The following is a 14373-nucleotide window of genomic DNA, read 5'->3' on the forward strand; positions in this document are numbered from 1 at the left end:
GGGTGGGGAAATTAGTATACTGTGTGTGTGTGTGTGTGTGTGTGTGTGTGTGTGTGTGGGATCGTATATTAGGGTGGGAAAATTAGTATACTATGTGTGTGTGTGTGTGTGTGTGTGTGTGTGTGTGTGTGATAATTGCATGTGTGTGTCCCTACTCATTAACAACAATATTAGGACACGCAAACCACTCCAGTCATTTGCATAGCACCCATGTCTCCTATGCTGTGTGTGTGTGAGAGAGAGAGAGAGAGAGAGAGAGAGAGAGAGGGAGGGAGGGAGAGCAATATGAGTGTATATGAGAAAGAAAAAGTACGGTACATGTGTGCGTGCGTGTGTGCGTTTGTCAATCTATGTATATCTGTGTATATGTTATTAATAAAGCACATGTTTTTTTTTTTACCTTTTCCTAATAATTCTTCCATCATACAGGTTATTATTATTATTATTATTATTATTATTATTATTATTATTGTTATTATTTTGGTTTTTATTTTGAGCCATTAATTTCGTTTTTTTTTTTTTCTGTTCAGGTAAATGTAGTCAGTTTAGGGGAGCTGTTTCACATTGGTAGTAATAGTGATAGTAGTAGTAGTAGTAGTAGTGGTGGTAGTAGTAGTGGTGGTGGTGGTGGTAGTAGTAGTAGTGGTAGGAGTGGTTGTAGTAGTAGCAGTAGTGGTTGTAGTAGTAGTTTGGCAGTAGTAGTAGTGGTGGTGGTAGTAGTAGTGGTGGTGGTAGTAGTAGTGGTGGTGGTAGTAGTAGTAGTGGTGGTAGTAGTAGTAGTGATGGTGGTGGTAGTAGTAGTAGTAGTAGTGGTGGTGGTGGTGGTAGTAGTAGTAGTAGTACTGGTGGTGGTGGTGGTAGTAGTAGTAGTAGTAGTAGTGGTGGTGGTAATAGTAGTAGTGGTGGTAGTAGTAGTGATAGTAGTAGTAGTTTGGCAGTAGTAGTAGTGGTGGTAGTAGTAGTAGTAGTAGTAATAGTAGTGGTAGTAGTAGTGGTAATGGTGGTGGTAGTAGTAGTATTGTCGTCGGGTAAGGAAGCTCCCTAACACCTCTTCCTTAGCGATTTATTTTTGGATATGTGTGGTTAATTGCCTTTATGTTATTAATGCTGAGTATGGCGATATTGGAAGGATTTACGTAACACATAAGGGGACAGTAAGGTGCTGTAAACAAAATGAGTCGCATAGGAAAAGGTGTTAGGGAGCTTTCTTTCCGGACAAGGGTAGGGGTCAAAGCTTTATTATTCCTACTAACTTTATTTTTTTCAATTATCTCACTTTTTCTTTCATTTTCTTTTTTTCTCACATCCAAAAATTCACTTCCATAACTTTAAATTCTGTGGTGAGAATTTTAGCCTCTCTCTCTCTCTCTCTCTCTCTCTCTCTCTCTCTCTCTCTCTCTCTCTCACCATTAATCTAAGCCTCACAGTATTCTTACCTTGTTATTTTCTTCATTGTGTTAAAACATATCCCCTTCTTTAAGCTGTTTGTTTATTTTTTGAAGACTTTTCTGTATAAATAATAATTGTCTTTTAAAATACACAATTATTTACCATGATATATATATATATATATAAAAAAAACTAATATCTCATGGTATTATTATTATTATTATTATTATTATTACTATTATTATTATTTTTATTATTATTATTATTTTGCTTATTTTTTTATTTAAGAATCATAGTCTTGTTTCCTTTTTCTTTTTTCTCGTCTGTAATAATTTCCTTGTTATTCAAAATCAATTTCTGTTTTTTGGGGTGATTTTCTATATTAAAAAAAATCTCTTGTCTTTGCAGTCTTGTTGAAGATTTATATATGGTGATTTTAGTTTGCATACGGTTGCTTTTTTCGTTATTATTGTTATTATTATTATTATTATTATTATGGTTATTATTAATATTATTGTTTTTATTATTTGTTATTATTGTTTTTATTATTATTATTATTATTATTATTTTGATAATTCATGACTAAAGCTGATGTTTTATTTTAGCTTTCTTCCTCATAATTCTAATCTTTTTTTCATAATTCCTATTTTCATGTACATTGCTTGGACCTCCTATTATTATTATTATTATTATTATTATTAACAATCCATCACTAAAGCTAAGATCTGTTATTTTAGCTTTTTCCCTATAATTCTCTGTGTCGATTTTTTTTTGTACTTGCTCTGCTTTGGTTTATTTCCTACTCTCCTCTCTCTCTTTTGCCCTTTTTACAGAATTTCTTTGACTCTTTCGTGCCCAATGAATCTACAGTTATACCCACTCGACCGGCAGACGTGTGAGCTGCTCCTAGCCAGCTGTGAGTATGTGTAGAGAGTAGGACGTGGGTGTGGCAGAGGCTGTGGGGAGGCTGATGGCACACAGAGAGAGAGGCTGGATGTTTGGGGGTTCAGTTACTGTGTATTTTTGGCTGATTGAACCTTCTTTTTTTTCTTTTTTTATGCGAGGAAGAAGGAACCAAAGGCCGCGAGCCCGCAATTGTTGTTCCTTCCAAGAGAAAAACAAAATACAAGAGAGAGCCAAATTCTTATTGGTTTATCCCCAGAATTTTACGTACATACATACATAAATACATACATGCAGTCAGATACATACATATAATCACATACATACATAGACTTACCAGTACTTACATACTTACATACATACATACAATCACATACACAGTCATAAATATATATACACATACTAACCATATAATCACATACATGCAGTCACATACGTACATATAATCACTTACATAGTCACATACATGCATACAATCACATACATACATACAGTCACATAAATATATATACATTCTAACTAGTACATACATACGCAGGGTGAATTTGTTGATATACAGTTAAGTATGATGGAACCTTGTTATTGTTTTACCCAAAGAATTATACAAACATTCATATATACATACATATACACATCCACACATGCAGTAGTTTTCATGAATTGCTTTGAATCTATAATAATTCCAAAAGAAAACATTGGAGTGTGTAGATATGTCTGTGGGACCAATATTTTTATTTTTATTTATTTATTTTTTTAGATAACAGAACAGAGGAAGGAAAGACAAATGAATAAAAAAAAATAATCCATACACCAGATTACAGGTGTCCTCCATTCATGCTCCAAAGTACATTCTGCTTTCAACTGCACTTTTATAGAATTATTTATATTTCGTATTAGCACCTCTTGAGTTACAAAACAAGATTAATATTACAGAATTTTGATGTTTAAGCCATTTATTTTGTATCGACATATCTCTTGGAGTTTCAAAATACATTGGTGTTGACATTACAAAGTGTGAGATTACCTAAACCATATATTTTGTACAATTGCCTCTGTTGGGTTACAAAATACATAAGTTGATATTACAAAGTTGTCATTATTTAAGCCATTTATTTTGTACTAATGCCTCTTGGGTTACAAAATACATAAGTTGATAGTATAAAGTTGACATTAAGCCATTTATTTTGTATTAGCGTTTCTGTTGGGTTGCAAAATTCATAGATGTTGATATTACAAAGTTGACATTAAGCCATTTATTTATTTGGTACTAATGCTTCTTCTGGGTTACAAAATTCACAAGTGTTGATATTACAAAGTTGGCATCTTTTTTCAAGCCTTATATTTTGTACCAGTGCCTCTCTTCATGGTTACAAAATATATACAGTACATCAGCCTCTCCGTACCTACGCCACAGCACCATCACCACCGTAGATCAGGTCCTCTGTAACTCACCCTCTCTCATTTTTTAGCCTCATGTAAACTGGTCACCAATAGTCCCAGCCCCAACCCGCATTTCTTTATTGCCTTTCAGGATATCCCTAACGCTCTCTTGCCCCATGAATCTACAACTTTACCCGCTAGATACACAGACCTGCGAGCTTCTGTTGGCGAGTTGTAAGTACAGAAATTAAAAAGTATGGCAGGGTGGTTTGAATATTGCGCAGCGCCATGGTTCTGGTGTGTTGTGTGGATGGCTTAGTCAGCATCACCTGTGTCTCTACCCTGCTGTTTCTTAAGGTGGCGTCACACTGGGACAAAAGTGCCTAACATGCGAGCCAGTTTTGTGAGCCGCTAGCCAAACTGACCCGTGGTGAGTGAGAGTTCGCTTGCGAGGGGAAATGGATAATTTTCGCTCACAGCTTGTTGGTGGGATTAGAACCCAAATGAGCCTATATTAATTTTGTAACTGGTGAGAAAATATTCTGTTCTTCACAGAAGGAAACTTTAACTAAAATTGTTAAGTAAACATGATTTAATTCTTGTGTTTACTGTTTATTTCTATTTTTTTCTTGTGACATTAAATCAGTATTCAGACACTTAGGTGACCAGCCGCAGAGGCTGTCTGCATTGTTTTCAAACAACAAGTGGAAATCAGATTGTGTCCAGTATTCGAAATGGATCCTGCGGCAAGGAAAACTCTAGTAGACTGTCTTGTGGCTCTGGTGTTGCTAAAGTACGCAAGGCAGTTACAGAAACTGAGGAAAAAGGAATGGGTACTCCCTGGTGGTTTGTTTACAAATGACCACAAGGTGCTAAGGCAGACGACACTTAGCCGTTTCGGCTCGCAAAAACACACGAGTGTGACGGACAATCGACTCTACTAGCCGTTTTGCCTCAAAAGCTGCTCGCATGTTAGCCACTTTTGGTCTAGTGTGACGCCACCTTTATGCTTCTTTCAGCGTACCAGTGTCAGCCCTGCATTGTTTCTCCTTCAGACCATTTTCTATGCTTCTCCCAGCGTTACCAGTGTCAGCCTTGCATCTTTTTCTTCACCAAATCACTTTCTATGCTTCTCGCAGCTTTACTATTGTCAGCCCTGGATCGTTTTCTTCTCGTAACCAGTTTAATGCTTCATCCTGTCTGCATTCCCCCCCCACCCACCTACAGTGATTGCATGGTTTTATAATGTCATGGAGCAGCCCAAATGTTCTACTCGTCCCCACACCAGCAGACTTAGCCACCCTGCAACACACAGGATAGGAGGGCACAATTTACGGACTGCCCTGTAACTTATTGGTGCTTCTTTGGACAATTTTACCGCAGTCACCCCGCTAAATTATATGTTGGCACCCACATCCCATTTTCTTTATTTTTAACACTTCTCATTAAGGGTATCTTTTTTATTTCATTTCCGCTGCTGCCAGACGATTTTATTAAGTACAAGGGAGCTTCGTGGTAGGAAAGGGGTTAATAAAGACTATGTATCCACTCCACTTCGAACTCTATATATGTAATTAGCATATAAGAAAAATTGAATTAGGTCCCCTGGTAGAATGGATTAATTTGAAGACATATATTTAATTCATGTTTTCTCCAGACGATTATATTTAACTGAACGATCACTAAAAATTGGAGGGGTTAGAAATATGCTTCTCTCTCTCTCTCTCTCTCTCTCTCTCTCTCTCTCAGTTGAATAAAATCGCTTGGTGGCAGCTTAAAGTAAAGGAGAAGTCATTTTAGTGGAGAAGTTTGTATTTGTATTTTCATTGATGTTCGCGGCTGGTTTCTGTGATATTAAAATTACTGTCTACTTTATTGTCTTTATTGCTCATTATTTTTGCTGTTTTTTTAATGTCTTTATTGTTTTTACTGATTGTTTTATTTTGGCTACAGGTCTTGGTGCTGAGTTAATGTTGTTCTGTTTGTGTTTCTTTCATCCCTCGTTTTCTTTAGCTTATTTCCTTCGCTCGTTTTCTTTAGCTTATTTCCTTCGCTCCTTTTCTTTAGCTTATTTCCTTCTCTCCTTTAGCTTATTTCCTTCGCTCCTTTAACTTATTTCCTTCGCTCCTTTTCTTTAGCTTATTTCCTTCCTCCTTTCCTCCCTCCCTCCCTCCTTCACTCACTCACTCACTCACTTCTTTCTTCGTTAACTTTTCCTTCCTTATGTTTTCCTTCCTTCATTTTTTCTCTCCTACCGTCCTTCTTTCCATTGACTTCATATTTTTCTTTATCTTTCCTTCCATCTTTAGTCTGTCTTCTTTCCTTCCTTCTTTCCTTCCTTCTTTCCTTCCTTCCTTCTTTCCTTCCTTCCTTTCTTCCTTCCTTGCTTCCTTTCTCCCTTCCATCCTTCCTTCTTTCCTTCCTTCCTTTTGTTTTTCATTTGCCTCAACTTTTCCTTCACTCTTTCTCTCCATCCTTTAACTGCTGTCTTCCTTCTTTCCTTCCATATTTGTCTTTCTCTTTTCATCTCATCGTCCTTGATATTTTCTTCTTTTAATCTTATATGCATGACCTTCCCCCCTTCCTTCCTTCTTTCCTTCCTCCCTCTTCCATCCTTCCTTCCTCCCTTCTTTCCTTCCTTCCTTCTTTCCTTCCTTCTTCCATCCTTCTTTCCTTCCTCCCTTCCTTTCCTTCCTTTCGATCCTTTCTCCTTTCTTTCCCTCCTCCTTTTCTCCTTCCTTCTCTCCATTCTTCCATGTTTTTTCTTCCCTTCCTTCTCTCCTTCCTTCTCCATCCTTCTTTCCATCCTCCCTTCTTTCTTTCCTTCCTTCCATCCTTTCTCCATTCCTTCCTTCCCTTTCTTTTCTTCCTTCATTCCATTCTTCCATCTTTTTTTTTCTTTCCTTCTCCTCTTTCTTCTCTCCTTCCTCCCTCCCTTCCTTCCTACCTTCTTTCTTTTCACCCTTCTTTCCTTCCTTCCATCCTTTGTCCTTTCTTTCCTTCACTCCTTTTCTTCTTTGCTTCCTTTCCATTCTTCCATCTTTCCTCATTTCCTTCTTTCTGCCCTTCCTTCCTTCTTTCCATCATTCTTTCCTTCCTCTCTTCTTTCTTTTTCCTCCTTTCCTTCCTTCCCTCCTTCCCTCCTCCCATTCATCCTTCCTTCCCTTCCTTCTCCATTTCTTTCCTCACTTTGTCAGTCCTTCCTTCAGCCATTCATTCAGTATTGCTTTCATCCCTACTTTTTCCCTTTCATCTTTTCTGATCCTTTATACGTATTTCCTCCCTCCCTCCCCCCTTCCCTCTCTCCCTCCCTCCCTTTCTCCTTCCTTCTCTCCTTCCCTCTCTCCCTCCCTCCCTTTCTCCTTCCTTCTCTCCTTCCCTCCCTCCCATCATTCTAATTTTTCTCCTTTCTGTATATTCACCATCTTATTTTCACCTTCCTTCAATCTTTTTTCTTTTTCATTTTACTCTGCAATTCTTTCTTCCTTTTTTCCCTCCTTTCTTCCTTCCTTCCTTTTCTTCCTTCCTTCCTCCTATCTTACCCTGTTCTTTTTATGCCTTGTTCTCCTTTCCTTCCTTCCTTCTTCTGTCTTTCCTTCCTTTTTCCGTTACTTCCACTCTTTGTACCTTTTCCCCCCTTCCTTCCTTCCTTCCTTCCATCCATCCATCCATCCATCCATCCATCCTTCCGTCTTTCCTGCCTGCCTTCCTTCCTTCCAACTTCCCTTCATCTTTCCTTCCTTCCATCCATCCATCCATCCACCCATCCATCTATCCATCCTTCTGTCTATCCTTCCTTCCCTCCTTCCTTCCTTCCTTCCCTCCTTCCTTCCCTTCTTCCTTCCTTTCCTTCCTTCCTTCCTTTCTTCGTTGTCGCTTCCACATTTCCTCTCCATCCATTTTCTTTTCAGTCTTTCCGTGCTATCTTGTATTTTCTTTATCTCATTTTCTTTATTCTTTCTCTATTTCCATATTTTTTTTTTACAGCACCCCATCCCCTCTACCTGTTTCTCTCTCTCTCTCTCTCTCTAACAAATCATCTCACTTTCCGCCCTTTAATATTTCCTTCCTCCTCCTCCTCCTCCTCCATATATCTCTTCCCCGTTATGCATTCTTATGTTTCTTCCCTCATTTTTCCCCAGCCTTCCCTCCATCCTTCCTTCTCCTTCTCTCCTTCTTCCTTCATTCTTTCCTTCCCTCCTTCCATCTCCTCTCCAGCCATTTCTCCTTCCTTCTCTCCCTTTCTTTCTTCCCTCCTTCCTTCACTTGCTCTTTCCCTTTCTCTTCTTCCTCCCTCCCTTCACCCATCCTTCCCTCCCTCTCTTTGTTTCTGCTTCCTCCTTCCCTTCTATCCTTTCCCTCCCTCCCTTCTCTCCTTTCCCTCCCTCCCGTCTCTCCCTCCCTCCTTCCTTCTCGCCCCTCCCTCCCTCCATCCCTCTCTTCCGTACTAAGGATTCTCTTATGTTCCCTTGTTTTTTGTATTCCTCCCTCCCTCTCCCTCCCTCCTTCTGTCTGCCTTCCTCCCTCCCTCCCTCCCTCTGTTTGCCTCCCTCCCTCCCCACGTCTTTTCTCCTTCCTCCTTCCATCCTTATTTTCATATATTCTCATCTTCTTCCTTCCTTCTTATTTTTCTTATTCTCCTATATTCTCCTCCTCCTCCTTCCTTCCTTCTTATTTTCCTTCTTTCCTTCCTTTTCACCCATTTTTCATTCTTTTTTTTTTTGTTTTACTTCCCCTTTCCTTTCTTCCTTCCCTCCATTCCTTCTTTTTTCCTCCATTCATCTCTCCTTCCTTCCTCCTCTTTCCCTCTCCTTGCTTCCTCTTCTTTCCCTCTCCTTCCTTCCTCCTCTTTCCCTCTCCTTCCTTCCTCCTCTTTCCCTCTCCTTCCTTCCTCCTCTTCCCCTCTCCTTCCTTCCTCCTCTTCCCCTCTCCTTCCTTCCTCCTCTTTCCCTCTCCTTCCCTTCTTCTTTCCTTCTCTCACCATTTCCCCAGTCCCTCCTCCTTCCTCTTCCTCTCCCTTCCTCCCTCCCTATCTCTATCCTTCCCTCCTTTCTTTCCTTATGTCCCTCCCACTTCCTCTCCCTTCCTCCCTCTCTCTATCCCCCCTTCCCTTCTTTCCTTCCCTTCCTCCTCCCTTTTATCACCTCTCTCCCTCCATTCCTCCTTCCCTCCTCTTCCTTCCTCCCTCCCCTCTATCCCTCCTTCCCTTCCTCCTCTCTTCTCTCACTTTTCCCTCTCTCCCTCCTTCCCTCCTCCTCCCTCTCCCTTCCTCCCTCCTTCTCTCTGTTCCTCCTTCCCTTCCCCCTTTCCCTCCCTCCATCCCTCCTCTCTGTCTGTCTGTCTGTCTCTCTCTCTGTTCCTCCTTCCCTTCTTTCCTTCCCTCCCTCCCTCCCTCTTCCTTCCTCTTCCTCCCTCTTCTTCTCCCTCCCTCCCTCCCTGCCTCCGTGCGTCCATCCATCTCTTCCACACTAAGGAGTCTCCCTTCTGTTTCCTCTCTCGCTTTTTGCCTCCATCATTCCTTCCCTCCATCCCTCCCGGTGGCCTACTTCTGCGCTCTCTCTCTCTCTCTCTCTCTCTCTCTCTCTCATTTCACTTTTTCTTTCCTCCCCTACTTCCATCCTTCCTTCTCTACTTCTCGCCTTTTCCTTCCTCGTCCTCTTCCATCCATCCATCTATCTATCCATCTATCTGTCTATCTATCTATCTATCTATCTATCTGGCCATCTATCCATCCAGAGCAGATTATATATTACTTTTCTCTCTTGCCTTCCTCCTCCCTCCTCTCTTCTTCCCTCCATGCTTCCTTCTCTCCATATATTCTTCCTTCCTCCTTCCCTCCTTCTCTTCTTATTTCCCCTTCCCTCCCTCCCTCCCTCATTTTCTTCCCTTGTCTCCCTACTTTCCCTCCCTTCTCACTTTCCCTCCCTCTCCTCTCCAACCTTTTCCTCCATGTCCCTCTTTCCTCCCTTCCCTCCCTCTTTCTCCTTCCCTTTTCTCCCTCTCCCTCCCACTTTCTCTCGCTGTCCTCATTCTGTCTCTCCTCTTTCCTACTCTCCCTCCCTCCCTCCCTCCCACTTTCTCCTTCCTTCCCTCCTCCTTTTTTCTCCCTCCCCCTTTCCCTCCTCCCTCCATCCGTTCATTTCTTCCCTCCCTCCCTCCCTCCCGCTTTCCCTCCTCTCTCCATTCATTCATTTCTTCCCTCCCTCCCTCCTCCCTTTCCCTCCTTCCATCCATTCATTTCTTCCCTCCCTCCCTCCATCCATTCATTTATTCCCTCCTCTCTCCATTCATTCATTTCTTCCCTTCCTCCCTCCCTCCCTCCCTCCATTCATCTCTTCCACACTAAGGAATCTCCCTACCTTTCCTCTCCCTTTTTTCTCATCTCATTTCACCTCCCTATTGTATCTATCGACCTATCTATCGGGAAATATATCTATCTATCTATTTTATCTATCTGATTATCCATTCATCTATCTATCTGTCTATATATGTGATCTTTGTCTCTGGGTATTCATTCGTATATCTATCTATCTATCCATTTATATATCTATCTGTCTATCTGTCCATTTATCTATCAGTCTATCCATCTATCTGTATCTATCTCCATTTATCCATCTGTTTATCTATCCATTTATCTTTGTCCATTTATCTATCTATCTATCCATTTATCCATTTATCTATCTATCTATCCATTTATCTATTTGTCTATCTATCCATTTATGTATCTATCTATCCATTTATCTGTCTATCCATTTATCTATCTATCTAACCATTTATCTATCTATCTATCCATTTATCTATCTATCAACTTATCCATCCATCTATCTATCAATCCATTTATCCATCTATCTGTCCATTTATCTATCTGTCTATCCATCCATTTATCTATCTATCAACTTATCCATCCATCTATCCATCTATCTATCTAATATATATGTGTATTGTTCCATGAATATGTTTGCTTGTCTCCCTAAATCAATCTTTTTTTTTAATATATAACCACATTTTCCGTCCTTTTCTATGTATATATATATTCTCTATGTAAACTTTATGTATATATGTATGTGTATCATATTTATCTATTTTTATCTATCCACATACCTCTGTGTATTGATGTATGAGTCTGTTTATCTATCAGGCTGTTTATCTATATGTGCACCAGTCTATCCATGTGTGTGTGTGTGCATGTCTCTCTGTGTCTGTGTGTATGTATGTATATCTGTTTCTGTGTGTGTGTGTGTGTGTGTGTATGTATGTATGTCTGAATTCTCTCTCTGTGACTGCTTGTGTGTGTGTGTATGTTTATCTGTGTCTGTGTGTATGTATGTATGTATAACTGTGTGTATGTGTGTCAAGGTTCTCTCTGTGACCGCTTGTGTGTGTGTGTGTGTGTGTGTGTGTGTCTATGTATGTATGTATAACTGTGTGTATATATGTCAGTGTTCTCTCTGTGACCGCTTGTGTGTGTGTGTGTGTGTGTGTGTGTGTGTGTGTGTGTGTGTGTGTGTGTGTAAATATCTTCCTTTATGTGTGTAAGAATGTGAATCCTTTTCCTAAGCTGATTTTTCTCTTTATATATTTGTGTGTGTGTCTGTGTATGTATGTATGTATGTATGTGTGTGTGTGTGTGTGTTTTAATGCAAGAAGAAACCTGTGTACGAATTTGTTTTCCCTTTTCGCCTCATCTACTGTATCTATCTGTCTATCTATCTATCTATCTATCTATCTGTTCATTTTCAGTCCACCTATTGTCCTATGTTGATTAACTCTCTCTCTCTCTCTCTCTCTCTCTCTCTCTCTCTCTCTCTCTCTCTCAGGTTTCGTTCCTTCATTTCCATTCATTTTCTTATACCTCCCACCCTTTCTTCCTTCCTTCTTTCCTTCCTTCCTCCATTCGTTCCTCCCTTCCTTCCCTTCCTTCCTTCCTTCCCTTCATTCGTTCCTCCCTTCCTTCCCTTCATTCGTTCCTCCCTTCCTTCCCTTCCTTCCTTCTTTCCTTTCTTCCTTCTATCCTTCCTTTCTTCCGTCCATCCATCCATCCATCTTTCCTTCTTTCCTTCCTTCCTTTCATCCATCCATCCATCCATCCATCCTTCCTTCCTTCCTTCTTTCCTTCCTTCCTTCCTTCCTTCCTTCCATCCATCCATCCTTCCTTCCTTCCTTCCTTCCATCCATCCATTCATCCATCCATCCATCCATCCATCCATCTTTCCTTCCTTCCTTCCATCCATCTATCCATCTTTCCTTCCTTCCTTCCATCCATCCATCCTTCCTTTCATCCATTTTTCCTTCCCTCTCTTCCTCCCTCCTCCCTCCCTCCCTCCCTCCCTCCCTCCCTCCCTCCCTCCGTCCTACTTTCCTTCTTTACATCCTTCTGTTTTTTTCGTTACATCCTTCCTCCCTCCCTCCTTCCCTCCCTCCACCCATCATCTCATACGATAAATAACTCCTGATATTGCTGTTATTGTTCAAGAGGCCGTTATTGCTGTTATTGATGATGTTCTTAGCACGCTCTAGTTATCAAGATGTTCAGTGTTATTTATTGATTGATTGATTGATTTACTAGTGATTGTTATTTCCTCGTTCTGGTGTTATTTATGTGTCTTGTAGTTGGGATAATTTCAGTATTTATTTCAGGTTACACCAGGTCATTACAGGTGAGGATGAGAGAGAGAGAGAGAGAGAGAGACTTGGGTGCATGAGAGAGAGGGGAGGGAGGTTTAGGTGCATGAAAGAGAGAGAGAGAGAGAGAGAGAGAGGAGACTTAGATGCATGAGAGAGAGGGGGGGAACGTGTGTTTGTGTGTGTGTGTGTGTGTGTGTGTGTGTGTGTGTGTGTGTGTGTGTGTGTGTGTGTGTTTAACCCCTTCATGACCGGGAGAACTCTGGCATTGTGTTCCATCTTACGCCAAACGATTTAACTGAGGAACCACAAGATATTAAAACCCACGATTAACCCCCTCATTTTCGGGTCAACTCTAGTACTTCCTTAACAACTAACACCAGGCGATTTAACACACGAGTCATAGGATCCTGAGAGAGCTAGTTAGTGTATAGATATTAACCCTTTCAGCCTGAGAACATTTATTTTCTCGCTCTCTGTCTATTTCCAGGTGCTTTAATCCCTTATACGGGGTGGCCACAAACAAATCGCCTCCACGTCACCCTGTCCCCCATCATTTCACTGCCCTGCTCCCAATTCACCCACCCACCCTCTCTCATATACCTCTCCACTCCATCCCTCCATCTCATCCTTGGCCTTCCCCTCCCTCTCTCCCCCTCCACTTTTTTCTTTTTTGTATTTGTTTATTATGCTCTCCAGGTGATTTCCCCAGCTTGGTAGAATACACTTATAGAGGAGTTAGTGTAGGCTGTACCAAGACCCTCCATTTCGAAGTCTGTTAAGTTGGATACCATAGTCTAAAGGTAGCAGGAGTAAAAGGGAAAATGTGTAGTTGGAATGACCTGTGTTGAAATGGGTGATATTCTTACAGTTTTAGCAGGGATTGACGCCCCTAATTATTGTCTAAACGTAATTAAACAAAGACAACCAAACCACCCCACCTAATCTCATCTCAGCTCACCTCACCTCACCTCACCTCTCACCTCACCTCACCTCGTCTCACCTCACCTCACCTCACCTCACCTCACCTCACCTCACCTCACCTCACCTCATCTCACCTCACCTCACCTCACCTCACCCAATAATCTAACCTAACCCAACCATACCTTATTACCCAATCCCTACCTAACCCTACCATAACAAACCTCACCACCATACCAGACCTAACCTACCTTAATCTCATCCGACCTAACCTAAACCACCCTAACCAGCTCATATCTAACCTGAACACATATCCTTACCAACCCTACCTCAATTGACCATGAACTAACCTTATCTATCCTTCTCTAACTTATCCTAACCCATCCTATCCAGATCAGTCCTAACAACCTACCTTTACCTATCCTAATCCAGCCTAACAGCCCAATCCAACCTAACCAGACCTCATCAAGCCTAACCCAACCTACCTTCCCTAACAACCCCAATATATCAGCGTCATTTAAGATGCTTTTAAAATCTAACCCAGTTTAGATTTAATCTCTCTCTCTCTCTCTCTCTCTCTCTCTCTCTCTCTCTCTCTCTCTCTCTCTCTCTCTCTCTAACCCAACCTACCTTTCCTAACAACCCCAATATATCATCGTCGTTTCAGATGCCTTCAAAATCTAACTCAGATTTAATTTCTCTCTCTCTCTCTCTCTCTCTCTCTCTCTCCCTCTCTCTCTCTCTCTCTCTCTCTCTCTCTCTCTCCTGCTTTTACCCACAAACGAATGGATGATATTTTTACCCAGCCCTCACGATCGCTTCTATAGATACGTTTCAGAGTCCTGCCTAACCTCTAGTGTGTGTGTGTGCGTTTTTTTTTTTTTTTCGTTTTTGGAAAAGGAGTATAGTATATGCGGTTCTCAGGCAAGTCGTTTTTTTTTTTATATGCTAAATGATCGCCGTCTAGAGAGAGAGAGAGAGAGAGAGAGAGAGAGAGAGAGAGAGAGAGAGAGCTAGTGGGGTGAAACTTAAAGGTGTGTTTACGAGAGACGCTGGGAGATGTGTTGATGGATTGCCTCCTGCTCCTTTTCTGGATGGGTAAAATCACTCCTGTGGGGGTTTCCGGGGGTTTGCGGGGGTTGATTTGGGGCGTGGGGG

The 14373-nt window shown here is 41.1% G+C and overlaps 1 protein-coding gene across 1 annotated transcript in view; it reads left to right on the forward strand.

The window, feature by feature from the left end:
- The window catches only part of LOC145401714 (glutamate-gated chloride channel-like), a 221133-nt gene that overhangs the window by 193204 nt on the left and 13556 nt on the right, over nt 1-14373 (forward strand). The window contains exon 6 of the mRNA XM_080273896.1: nt 3824-3906. Coding sequence (XP_080130022.1) covers nt 3824-3906 — 83 coding nt within the window. The remainder of the gene's footprint in view (nt 1-3823; nt 3907-14373) is intronic.

This window comes from Coenobita brevimanus, chromosome 56 (genome assembly GCF_032717465.1).
Source record: "Coenobita brevimanus isolate Jiangsu-jjx chromosome 56, ASM3271746v2, whole genome shotgun sequence".
Taxonomy (NCBI): domain Eukaryota; kingdom Metazoa; phylum Arthropoda; class Malacostraca; order Decapoda; family Coenobitidae; genus Coenobita; species Coenobita brevimanus.